At 44.0% G+C, this 14,061-nt stretch overlaps 1 protein-coding gene across 4 annotated transcripts in view; it reads left to right on the forward strand.

Moving 5' to 3' along the window:
- The first annotated feature begins 214 nt into the window (after positions 1-214).
- LOC115154908 (protein scribble homolog) overlaps positions 215-14,061 on the forward strand; it is a 134,250-nt gene continuing 120,403 nt past the window's right edge. For all 4 annotated transcript variants that reach the window (XM_029701641.1, XM_029701619.1, XM_029701627.1 and 1 more), the window contains exon 1: positions 215-1,476. In XM_029701641.1, coding sequence (XP_029557501.1) covers positions 1,318-1,476 — 159 coding nt within the window. In that variant the 5' untranslated portion in view covers positions 215-1,317. The remainder of the gene's footprint in view (positions 1,477-14,061) is intronic.

The raw sequence follows: 14,061 nt of genomic DNA on the forward strand, positions 1-14,061 counted from the left end.
TCCAAAAAACTAAGGCCGATATCATCTCTATTCATTCTAGGCAATTTGATTTGATTTCGATGTCTATTCATTCTAGCAAAATATGAAGGAAATGCTGAGTAGGCACTAGGCATGCGTGTGAGGTGAGCGAGGTGTCCGTTGTAAATCGAGCACACCCAGCTCCAACAACAATAAGGAGGAGTCAGTGGGCGTATATAGAAGGTAGGTTAGCGCTCTCCACCACATTCTTATATCGACACACACCCGGTCGGAGTGAGGAAACTCCCGAGCGGAATATTTTTGCGACAGAGGATTTCTTTAATGTTCGCTAAATGAAGGAGTCAAAAGCCCAAACACCTCGGACTTGTTCTGCGTGGCATCACAGGCGTGCACAGCTAGTCACAAAAGCAGTGGTACCTCCAGTTTAGCCCTGCCCAGCCTTACACACCCCACCGGCCTGGCTCAAGGAGGGAGGGGAAAATAATAAGATTGTTGATATTGTGGGTTCAATAGTTGTTGCTTTACACGTGTCACGACTTCTGGTCATTGTTTTCAGTGCAAACAGCATTTGAAAGACTGCCCAGAATTGGTTTCGAATTTGGAAGATCGTTAAATTGCAAGTTTGTTTCCGTAGCCGAAAGAGGCACGAGTGCTCACAAGCTAGTAACGTTAGCGCCACAACACAGCAGACGAGTTCCATCCCTCCAGACGCAACTTCCAGAGGCCATTCAGTGTGCCTCCATGGGACTATTTCCGATAATGCAACAGCCTGTCATATTTTACGGATCAGCATTCTCGCATTGAGCAACATAACACACGTGTAACGGGGAACCATATAATATTTGCCAAACCAGCTAGCTGGTAAGCTAGCCATCTTGCTAGACAGGTCAGCTTCCTTGTATCAAATAGCAAACCGTCTAGTACTAGTAGCTAAATGAAATCGTTAGTTTGTTTTAAAGTACTTTTAAATTTATTTATTTTTTAGATTATTAGCAAACCGTATATAATTTTAAGAGACATTGACTCCAAACACGGAAGCTAGTTATTATCGTATTTAAATGTAATCTATCACATTTGAGTTGCTGAGAGCCAACAAAAGACAAAATTTTGGATATCAATTGACGACACGAATTATTTCTGTGTCCCTGGTTTTAACTGGATTTGGCCTCCCCTTTTGGTTCGACGCGGGAGCAGCGGGATTTCGACGTCCACTCATCTGTCACGTCGATATTTGTATACATTCTCCTAACCCTCCCTTCCACAACCTTTCCCCGTTTCTCTCTCCGATGCGGAGTGCTGAGTAACGCCGGCAACCAAATCGATAACGGCGGCCGGGACATGCTGAAGTGTATCCCTTTGTGGCGTTGTAACCGCCACGTCGAGTCGGTGGACAAGCGACATTGTAATTTGCAAAATGTCCCAGACGAGATATTTCGCTACAGCCGCAGTCTGGAGGAGCTTCTCCTCGACGCTAACCAACTCCGAGAACTACCCAAGGTAAGCAACCGGTGATTTTCATTACCACGTTGTGGCCTATCCTGGCTATCCAAATCATTATGCATGGTCAAATCAAGGCTAGCTGACGAATCTCCACTCTATCAATGCATGCAACCATGAGCAACCCCCATGGAACAGGTGGCTGATGTTTTGATTTACTTTGCCTGCCACGCGTCTGTAAACATCTGGCAACATCAGTATAATTAACTGAGCATATTAACTAACTAATCCCGTCACGCAGGAACAACATACTGTTTATTTAGAAAGTGGTTTAAATGCCATTAATATTCCAAACACCATATTGGGTGAGTGTTGTAGTTACTTTCATATTCTGGGGGCTATGACTGTCCGCGGGAAGGTGTGATGCTGCCTTTGCGTCCTCTTGTTCTTGTCAGTGGTTAGTCAATGCATGTGTCATCAAAGTAGCTGAGAGAGGTGTGTACCATCAGGCTGGCTGTTCAGAGCAGCTGACAGCACATTGATAACAGCAGAGAATAGGAATCGGAGGAGAAACGGGTCTCTGCCTTCCTTGGATGCTTGCTGTGTGGAGTCAATCAGAGGAGGCTTCAGTGTGGCGTGGGCATGCTGCATGATATCAAATGTGCAGACGGACTATGAAAGGAGTCCGCTGGCCTTCACTACGTTGCCCGCAGTAACGACACAGGCTGGTGGGATTGGAAACCCATTCACACTACTCCTACATGACAAATGACATAAGCTCTGCTGGCATGCCCCTCGTGTTTATTTTTAGGGGAGCTGGATGGTTATCTGGCTGTGCATTATGTTCCCCTCCAGCTTCCAACACTCATTTACACCAGAGCACTGGGGCGTAAGAGTGACCTAACTTTCGCCTCATTATGCCGCTGTGTTCATTGTTCTGCTACGGGATAAGGGAATGGCTGTGCAAGATAATGGGCCTCAAGTTCATCAGAGATGTGTTGCTGCTCAGAAATGCTGAGACAGGCTCTCAGACGTGGTGGTGGGGAGAGTGGCACAGTCACCAGTAGTTCTTCTGTCGTGTCGACAACCCAAGGTCATAAGAAGCTACGCTAAGATGGCAAAGTAGACCTGCACACTTCAGTAGACAAGAATCTCTAGAGAGTTTGAACACCTGTGTAAGTAGTCACTAGTCAGTCACTTGTAGGCCTAAGTATTCTGCTTAGGCTGTTGACAGTCTACCACTTGAGTCATTCCCTGAGTCCCATACCGTTATATTAAGATATGCAAGCGCCTGTACGTAAGGTAATGATTCACAAATTGCGTTTGTTACTTAAGTTAGCAGAGAGAATGCAATTGTTCACAATCTAATCCAGTCAAAAACACAATCTGATTTGTCAACCAAGACCTCAGTTGTACTCGCTCTTAAAATGTCACTCACCATTTGTCTGAGTTTTGTACACGGACATAACGGGGATGAGAGGGACCGTGTGTGTGTGGCTGTTTGTGCTGACTTGGCCGAAAAGCTCTGTTTATGACTAAGCTGAGCGGGCTGAGACTTGGCTCAGGCCCCTATGTTCACTGGAGGAAGGACAGACAAATAAAAGGAGAGGAGGGTGTTGGGGAGTAGCGCAGTATAGCTCTAGGACTCACAAAAGCACACGCAGACATCCAGTTGTTTAATATTCAACCCGGCTGCTAGTTAGGCTAGATGCTGACTGGGGTTTCCTGACACAGCTCAAGGCTGCTGTGGGGGGCTGTATCCAAGGGTGCATCGCCTGGTCTGCTTGACTCAACCACCGAAGGGAGGGCCTGGCGGTGCAGGGGACCCTGAGGCTGGCACAAGGCATACACTCAGGACCACTAACACGGCACTGTATTTAGCCGAGAGACACAAACGTGGTGTGACAGAGCAGGTGGCCGTGTTGCGTGCAGACACAAAGCATATGGTCACCTTGCCTGCATTTATAGAAAGACTTCGGAGAGAGGGGGCCATCAGAGGTCAGACCCATTATAGGCCGTGTGGAGAAAAAAACATGGCAATAATGGTGAAAGCTCAAACCATAATAGAATTGTGAGCTCTCATTCATCTCATTTGGTATCTCCTTGTCATGCTATGATGGCTATTTATGGCATCTCTAGCTCTCTACAGTTATCATAACTGTTTTTAACACACAATTTCATTTTAGAGTTGTTGCGCAATGATTGGCATATAAAAGCACGTTTCACTCCAGCAGCAACAGAAGCTGTAGCAGCAGCACTCGCTTTGTCTGACACATTTTCGCTTCAACTAGGCTCTATCTGTATGCTTGGCAATGACCGGCTAAAGGAAACCCTGGTCTGAAGGGATAGGTCCATTCCATGAATTCTATGTTTGAAATAACGCCCACCCTGTGTTCAAGAGCATGTTGCGTCTAAACTGAGGGCTGGCACAGCACAAAAACCTCAAATCATGTGAAGTAAGGGTCTAAAATGCAGCATGTGAATATGGATATATATTCTTTTGAGTTGATGTGTTTTTAGATCATTGACGTGAAAGACATGCTCCAGAACTTTGGTGATTAAAGTTGATTTGTATTTTTTATTTTTATTCCGCGTTGGGCTGGATGTATCAATATGTAGTTCATAAATGCATAATCTATGAGCAGATTTACTGTTTTACCTCAATTAGCCACAAAATCCCTAGTTTGAAAGCGACTGTTTTTCTGAAAACTGTGTTGCGCCATTTTCTCCCATATGGGACAGCCCCCTACCAATTAGAGTTCAACCAATGATCTTCAGCCCTTCACCATATGAGTGACAGCTAGCAAGAGGCACACACAGCAGAGCGAGAGTGAGCAATGACATGGTGCACATGTCTGCACATACTGTATGTAATGTAGTGCACAATTTCTGGGAACCACTTTTTGTTCATGAGCGCTACTTTCAGAACTATTGGCTAAAAAGTATACAAAAGTACCGAAGAATCTCTTTAAAGATAAAAAAGTCATTCTTTATTTAAAAACTTTTATAAAATAGTTTGACAATCCTGTTTGTAAGCTTTTTAAATGATATCAAACTGAACTGTATACCGTTTCCAGTGTGGGGTATGCAAAACGGGTCAACTTTGAGCACCTTTATCTCAATGTTTTGACATTCAGGTACAAAAAGTTACTTTCTGACAAGTTCTTCCATGGGCAAGCATGCATGGAAAGTTTTGTTTGAATCATAAGGGATGCTGTCAAAAAGCGATTGAATTCAAATGGATTTACCCCAAAGAAAAGCATCTTTTCAGTTATGATTTCATTTGCCTTTTCCAACTACTACAGACACCTCTCCTGGTAACAGCCTATGGTGGTGACCGAATGGAGAAATTGTGGGTGTTATTGCACCACCAAGTGTTCCAGCTCTCATTGACAATAATTGGCTCACACCACCTTCACAAGTGTCACTGTGGAGATTGGCCACTCTGCAGCAAACCTAAAGCCAGTGCTCCGTACACAGACCAGATGTCTGTGCCCAAGCTGTCAACTTTTGTTTTTCCAGGTCTGCTTGAGCAATGCTCAATGACATTTGGCACACACAACCCATGATGAGGCATTAATATTCTCCATACAGTCAAGAAGGAAAATTGGATGTACTATGCAATGAGGCAAATTAGTACTGTAATGGGGATTGTGCTGTGGAGTGTAGAGGGGTAGATTTTCTTTATAGGTTTTGGAAGGGGGTTTAACAGTGTGAACAGATGGAGATTCAGATGCCCTGACAGGGTCTTAGGTTCACTGCGTGTTTCTTGAGCCCCACCTGGCAACCCTAGCTTATGTGTGCTGTAGTATTGCCTTTTTCAGTTCAGCATTGCATGGGGAAAAAATACATGTTTTATCAAATGGCTCCGGTCCAGGTTGTTTTTCCTGATAAGGTTGTTTTAAGAAATATATTATTCAGCATTGTATTACACTGGAAGAACAAAATGACATGTTGGGACAAGTTGTTCAACCCTATCAGCTCAAACAGAAAGCGCTACACACAGGCTGTCTTGGCACGAAATGAGGCTTGCCTCCATAGAACCTCTCTTCTGGGGTGTAATCATTACGGAAACGTTTACCGTTGAAGAACCAAACAGAAGCAAGTGAAACGGGGAGGAACATACCTGAATTTGTCCAATAGAAACTCTCGGTTGAATTTTCTATTTGGAATAAACGGTTTCGGATGTGAAACTATTGCAACCAGGGCATAAAATGTACTTTTTGGTCCATCAGCAAAAAGAGGCAGCCCCCCCAATTTTTCCCCCGCTAAAATTACACCAAATGGATTAGCATGTTTTGTAATGTTTCTAAAACAAATGTATTACTAGTAAAATGTATTACTTTGTTCCTGTGAGGTTGAGTCTGATTAGTAGAAGCTTCTCTTCACTAGCAATTGAAACTCAAACAGAAAAACAACTTAGCGTAGTGAACAAAACAATGTAAATAGCCAAGAAACAAGGACAAAGTATCAATTGGTTTCTAGGAAATTAGACTAACTTTTATGCCTGTGCACAGCGCTTCTAAAAATGTATCTTTCTTCACGTGCGCACAGCCCCCAGCCAGGCAGTGTTTCAGCGCGAGGTGGGATAGGCTATATAGGATTTGTAGTTCTTTGATTTTGTGTAACTAATTTACCAGCTAGGAAACAAAACTGTGGAAATACTTTGAAAACAGCTACTGCAGCATTTGTTACTATTAATGTGATCGTACTTGACTATTTCTATTCACAAACTGGAGCCCTGACCACCCGCCAACGTGGCTGGTGAAATAGACCCACCAATGGCAGGTGTACATTTTAGGCATAATGATTACACCGCTTTACTATACAGAACCCAGAAGGACCCTTGGAGAGCGTAGTCAGGAATTCCAACTCACGCCCATGTGTTCTGAGCCCTTAACATCAAGCCCCTGCTCTGTTTTCTTGTTACGCAACGCTTAATCCTCACTATTCCTTATTGCGTCTTTTGTGTTGCTGCTAAGTAGGGCTCCTCAGTGGTTTTCCCAAATACCACAGCCTCCTAATGCCAATGACAAAAACACAGAATGGAATTAGTCAGTTTCAGCACTCCTCTATCTCCAGTGTGTCTCTGAGAAGCAGAGGGTCATTAGACCTTCTCATGGGCAATCGTCTCTGTCAATGATTGAAGATGAACCGGTCATGTAAAGCGGATCGCTCATCCCCAAGCTCTTGGACAGCTTTATCTGTTCTTCCTTTTCATGCTAACAAGGACAAGGCACTTTGCTGCATGCTGCAAAGCCGAAGTGGGACAGTGTGCGAAGCGGGGCAGTTTGAGTGGGCTACTGATATTTCGGGGTGGGGCAGTGCATCAAGGCGGGGCAGTTTGAGTAGGCTACTGATATTTCCTTGGGTTGTTTGGCATGTAAAATTACTTGTAGATCAATGACTGACAACACAGTTACATGCTTAGTTCAACATTGATGAAGCATCAGTTGTCACAAAATATTATATATTTTCGAAAGGTAAATAGAGTAACATGAGCAAAATGTTAGTGAATTGCGATTTCATAACTTTCAAATCGTTTTCTGAGTAATGCATGCTATACTTGGATCCGTTTGGGATCTGCGGACCAATGTAGTCAAATCGTAAACATTTTGAATCGGGACCGATGCGTATCGGTGAATCATTACATCCCTAGTAGTGGTGGAATTCATAAACATTGACAAACAATTCACACCATGAAAACAAATCCGGATGGAATTTGGGTCCACTTCGCTCTGCTATTACTGAATGCCATGTAACCGTTTCCATTGTTTTCTTTTATCGATATGAGCCATTTGCTTGAGTGAAGAGCAGTCAGTCTTTCACAAATCAGCATTTTGTTTTGTTTGCAGATGTGAGATCCAAACAACCACATATCCATTCATCCCTTTTCCCACCCTTTAACCTAATGGTGGTGTAAATCTTCCTTTTAATATTTCAGGAGGAACATACCTTCAAAATAAAACCACTTCCGACCTAGCCCTCTCCCAGAAAGCATCATCTTTAATGGCCCACCGGGGCTCCACTTAAAAATACACACAACTCACCACCACCCCCCTTTTTATTTTGTACATTTTTTTAGCTCCAGAAGTACAGCATTAAAGTATATCCTAATGTCTGGCCAGACATAAGTAGTAGTTCTCTGCCAGGATCTCTAGACCTAGCCTAGGCCTACACTGTGCAGATCCTGATTCCATAAAGTGCTGTAAAGATTTGTATATCCCGCTCTATTCCAGCCTCTGTGACTCTGTTAGCTGAACTAGGCCATGACTGGTGATAAATCACACCTGCCACTGGTCCTCTCTGCGGTAAACCCACATTAGTTCCCCCTTCCCCTGGCTCTGTCTGCCTCTCAAGGCAGTAAGTTTCCCAGAAGCATGGGAAAGTACACCAAAGGACTCTTCCTATAGTCTGCATCTCTTTTGATGTAGATTGGTTTTATGGATCTCTCAAGGGTGACGTTGAGACTGCTGCTGAGAGAAAAGTCTGCACTGGCCAATCCATAAGTCAAATCAAAGTCGAACGTCCTCATTGTGTATATGTGCACAATCACTAAGCTGTGTCCCACTTCTGAGAAGAGCTAAGTATGTGAAAGGTAACCAGAAGTGAGGAGCCAGTGGAGAAGCATTGTGAAGAGGTCGAGGTCCCTCTAATGCAGAAGCACATTCAACAGGTTCCTTTGTCTGAGATGATGACCAGCTGGTCCCACATCCTGCCCCACCCTTCCATTTTGAGATGTTTTTTTAATTTATTCCGGAGATGGATGAACACCACTACCCCCCCACCACAGAGCAGCCAGGCAGGCTGAGTGATGGTGTCGGGTGGAGAACAGCCAGCCAGGGAGGCTGTCATGGCGCTAAGAGTCTTGCAAGCCCTAGGGAGATACTGCTGCAGTTGTTCTGCGTGGTGAGTGGCGCGTTCGCGCAGACAAACCCTCCCGGAGAAGTCGTACCTTTTTTTCTGGTACACCAGCCTGATAGTAATGCTCATTGATCCTATCAGGGCAGTGTCAACCATAGATGGGTACTTGTATACATCTGTTGTAGATCTCACGGCTTTCCTCCTGCACTCTGCCCCTCAGTCACCATCTCCAAGGTAAACAATGGGCCATGGCAGTGGTGACGGGAGGCTGGTGTTAGCGATAGCAGAGAGCATCTGTGTGCACGGATGGTGTGCACGGATGGTGCGCACCGATAGGAATGATGTGCCATAGGACCACTAGCTAAGTACACAGAGACAGGGATTGGTGGACATGGACTCACAGTGGCCTCGCAATGTGACACCATTCTTTCACGCTCTTTGTTTCTCTGTGCGTTGGTTTGGGTATTTTAAAGTTGGTCTTAGGCCTCATTGATCAAGTGCAGTGACCTGCCTGACACTGACCGGTCTCAGGTAGATGTGAGTCTTGCCCTAACGGAATGCTTTGTCTGACAAAATACCTGTGCTCGCCAGGCCTTATAGGTGTGCAGCATTATGGATTCCACACCAGTCACGAACATAATTTCACTCCATGAATAGATACACAGCTGGTACATGGCATGTAACATGCAATAGAATCGCAACAAACATTTTTAATGTCAAAGTATTTGTTGCCTTCAATTTTAACCCAGAGGGCCCTCTGTATTCCCACTTTTGAAATCCATAGTTTAGGGCCTAATGAATTTATTTTATTTGACTGATTTCTTTATATGAAGTGTAACAGAAGTCTTTGAAATTGTTGCATGTTGCGTTTCTATTTTTGGTTCAGTGTAGCTTATATGCGTCAACGAATAATAAGCGTCAACTCATTAGTTGGGCAGGAGATATGCCATTGATTTTCTGCGATCACACACTAGAGCGCACCCATAAATCCTGTACCATTGAGCCCCACCAGACCCCCCCCCCCCCCAAAAAAAACAACATTTTCATCCTTCAATGTAGCAAGAACACTGCAATGAACGTGTTTTGCTCTGAGCACTGAACCGTTTGCATACTGTCTGTGTCCCGCTATGACAGTTGTTCACTCTGGTTCTTGGAAATCTGTTCAAAATGCTTTGAGAAGGGCAGCCAGAGTTATTCCTGAAAGTGTTTAATCCAACACTGTGTGGATTTTTTTGTAGTACTATAGTGAGAGTTAACTTTTGCAAACAACTATTATTCTCTCCTACTTTTCTGTTTGAGAGGTGGCTTAAGCCAGGCTTGTGAGTGACTAAGTACTGTATTGTATCTTTCTGAGTAGGAGTGTGTATACTGTGAGTAATTAACCCAGCATGGCCCTCTGAGCTCTGTAGTACATGATGCCAGCAAGAGGAAATGCAGGAATGACTGGAATCTGAAGCAATCTGCCTGCCCTGCCTTCTGTGAGCCTGAACCCTCCCTCAACCACACTGATCCTAGTTAGTTTACATTCCTGGCTGAACGGGCCACACACACACAGACGTTTACGCCTGCTACTAAACCACGCACACCGTTTTACGTGGTGCACACTAGATGCAATCACACCTCGACAAACAGAGAAGCTACATACAAACGCTCATGTTCCGAGAACTTCTAACAGAGGCACATTTTTCTTCAACTAATCAAACTTGACTTTATTTTTGGCAGTATTAAAATGAAGGCGCTCTAATTGTCATTATACTTTAATTAAGCCGGCCACTTTACTCCAGGGGGTTTCACACAACCGGAGCCTGGGTAAGGAGCTAAGCTGGCAGAATGTAGGAGACATTTAGACTTAGCTATTCAAAGAGCTGCATGGTTTAATCAGCCCTGTTTGGTAATGAGATGGTTAATCCTGCCCAACATAGGACCCAGGAAGACCGCTCAGCCTACACTATGCTTTGGAAATTATACAGGAAGGCTGTCAGTACTCAACTAGACAGCATAATGTTTGAGGGGTTAGTGGTATCGAAGTTGTTTTACCTGAAGTGCATGTTCGCAGATTTAACATTTTTATGGTAATGTGGATTCTTCAATAAAGTCTTTGTTGTCATTCAATGAAACGACTGGTTTTCGTGGTTTTTCATTGAGAAATACTGCAAACATCTTAGTTAGATGTAAAATTCCACGACTAACCTCTCCTCTGCAAAAATGTCAAAATTAATGACAGATTTCTTGAGTGTTTTTTAAGTGAAGGAATTATAAGGGAGTTTGCGAGCACACTCGTTCGGTGCTAGTCGAACTGAAGCATGCTGACGCCTTAAGCCTCTCTGTCTTCCCCTCCTCCCTCCCATCTCTCTCGCTCCTTGTCCTCTGTTAGTCCCAGCCCTCAGCCTCTGTAGGTCCCGTCCTGTCAGTCCTGCAGTGCAGCTGCTGGAGGGCCCTGACATGGAGCTTAGTAGCTCTGGCAGCCACTGCACTAAAGTGCATTAGTTAACCTGCTGTACTGAGGCAAGCCTTGACTGTGCTGAGGCCCTGTTTGACCCCCAGCTAGCACCTTACCTCAGGGCATTTTCATTTACGCACAGACTGACGCCCTCTAGTTCCTCATAATCCTTCTCACCACTTATATCACAGGCTGGCTGGTCGGTATAGAGTGACGTTTTCCCTATATGCTAATCTTGGGTTATCATTTTCCCCACTAATGGTTAAGGTTAGGATTTGAGAGTGAAGCTGATCCTAGGAGAAAAGTCAACCCGGAGATAGTCTGGTCTGCAGGAGGCAGGCAGGCAGTGTCGTGGCAGATGGTTCGATGGGGTCGGTGATGAGTGACTCTCAGAGCAGATTGTGAGAAGCAGAGTTGTGTGTCACAGCTGAACTGGTGTGTTGGGACTTGAGGGGTCAAGGACATGGCAGTGTGTCTAGTGCCCACACAAGAAAGACTATGCCTGGAGGCTAGGGTATGACCACTTATTAGAGAGCTCACCTCTTGAAGAGACTAAATACACACACTGGTTTTTCACATGGCCTTCATGGAGTTCCTATCTGTGGGCTTTATTGGAGTGTTTTTAGTGTACAAACCAGGTAGCAAGAACATGTTCTGGACTGAAAATAGTACTGATTTAACACATGTAGAGGGAAGATCGTGTACTTATCTGTGGGACATCACACACTGGGGAAGTGGGCTTCCTGGCCGTGATCCTCTTCTGAGTTGTTCTGGATGGGTGTGTGGAGTCACTACTGTAATTATACTGGCTTCATAATAGCAATTAATGGAATTTCACTGGGAGCCTGATTTTAGTGTCGTGATCTTGTTAAATCACTGTACCACATCAGTGTTACTCAATAGCGTTACTACACTTACTCAATGGCATTACATCGCTTCATGAACTGTATTGCTCTGGCCTCACCTTTCTACAAAAGGCTTGATTCACAATTACATAAACACACAAATGAGGGTCAATGCAGTCAAAGTTTTAATGCCAGATTATAGCATATCTGCATAGACTAGCTGGTAATGGTTTAGTAACAGTTTCCACTGATATTCAATACAGGAAGCTGCATGTTATCTTCTGCCCCAGATAAGCTTGGTCATACTGAAGGAAAGAATAATCAATACTTAATCATTCAGTCACTCAGTCCTCTAACTCAAGCCATAGTGTCAGTCTAATCATGGATGTTGCTGGCTGCATCTTTTCCTTCTCTCCAGTCCAAGCGCTGGTTTCCAGGGAGATGGTTCATTAATTGGGACCTTCCTGGGGATTCATTGAGTTGGGAATTCTGTTGTTTACCCAGCGTATCTAGGAGACACCAACCCTTCACACCCTGTATTCAAGAGCATAGCATGTTGTGCCACAATGGTGGGCACTACACAAAAACCTCAGATGTAAAATGGGGTCTAAGCTACAACATATGCGAATATGAAAAAAATCTTGAGTTTACGTGTTTTTAGATAATTTACGTTTAGGGTTAAATAATTGTTTTTTATAAGCAAATAAATAAAGTATAAAATAGTTTGACAACCCTGTTTGTCAGCTTTTAAATCGAGTGGTTACCAACCTTTTCTGAGTCAAGATCACTTTGAGTCAAAATGGACGCCGAGATCCACATAAAAACATGACTTAAAAACATAAGCCTATGCAACATTAACCAATTAAAAACTGTTCTGTAGCAATGAGGTTTGTGCAGTAGGCTATAGGCCCAATACATTATCACCGCATTTTGGCTATGCTTGTATTGCCCTGCCAATGTTGTTCTTCTCAGAGCATTTTGAAACGATTATTAAAACATGTTAGGTATATGACCACACTGGGAATAGATCATTTGTTGTATTACTTGTGAGCCACAGCTGAGTAAGTATAATAATTAGTTAACATTGATTTATCCTGCAATAGATGTCAATTGGTAACATACATTTGTCTTCTTCTAATGCCTCTTCAGGGGAAAGTAATCTAAAATTAACAGAAAGTAATCAGATTACGTTACTGAGTTTAGGTAACACAAAAGTTACATTACTGATTACAATTTTGGACAGGTAACTTGTAGTGGATTACATTTAGAAAGTAACCTACCTAACCATGTATGTATGCACATGCATACATGCATACATGCATGCATACATGCATACATGCATGCATGCATGCATGCATGCATACATACATACATACATATGCACAGCATTGAGATTGCCTGCAATGACAACAAGCTCAGTCCGAAGATGCTGACACACCGCCCCAGACGGACCCTCCACCTCGATCCCGCTCCAGAGTACAGGCCTCGGTGTAACGCTCATTCCTCCTCCGATAAACGCGAATCCGACCATCACCCCTGGTGAGACAAAACCGCGACTCGTCAATGAAGAGCACTTTTTGCCAGTCCTGTCTGGTCCACCGACGGTGGGTTTGTGCCCATAGGCGACGCTGTTGCCGGTGATGTCTGGTGAGGACCTGCCTTTACAACAGACCAACAAGCCCTCAGTCCAGCCTCTCTCAGCCTATTACGGACAGTCTGAGCACTGATGGAGGGATTGTGCGTTCCTGGTGTAACTCGGGCAGTTGTTGTTGCCATCCTGTACCTGTCCCGCAGGTGTGATGTTTGGATGTACTAATCCTGTGCAGGTGTTGTTACGCGTGGTCTGCTACTGCGAGGACAATCAGCTGTCCGTCCTGTCTCCCTGTAGCGCTGTCTTAGGCGTCTCACATTGCAATTTATTGCCCTGGCCACATCTGCAGTCCTCATGCCTCCTTGCAGCATGCCTGAGGCACATTCACGCAGATGAGCAGGGACCCTGGGCATCTTTCTTTTGGTGTTTTTCAGAATCAGTAGAAAGGCCTCTTTCGTGTCCTAAGTTTTCATAACTGTGCCCTTAATTGCCTACTGTCTGCAAGCTGTGTCTTAACGACCGTTCCACAGGTGCATGTTCATTAATTGTTTATGGTTCATTGAACAAGCATGGGAAACAGTGTTTAAACCCTTTACAATGAAGCTCTGTGAAGTTATTCGGGTTTTTACGTATTATAGACAGGATCCTGAAAAAGGGACGTTTCTTTTTTTTGCTGAGTAAACTCAGCGCACACACACACCTATCTATGAGGCAATTTTGCAATTAGGATTCATAATATGCAATGGTTATGATAAATTAGGATTAATAATATGTAATAGTTATGATAAATTAGGTATTGTTGCACACTGTTGGCTTATAAATGCTCACATATTTTTTTCCAGTACGGCCCTTTTTCTAAAAATAGCTTCTTTACTTTCATGCGAGTACTCAATCAAAAAAGTTTA

This window comes from Salmo trutta, chromosome 2 (assembly GCF_901001165.1).
Source record: "Salmo trutta chromosome 2, fSalTru1.1, whole genome shotgun sequence".
Lineage (NCBI taxonomy): Eukaryota > Metazoa > Chordata > Actinopteri > Salmoniformes > Salmonidae > Salmo > Salmo trutta.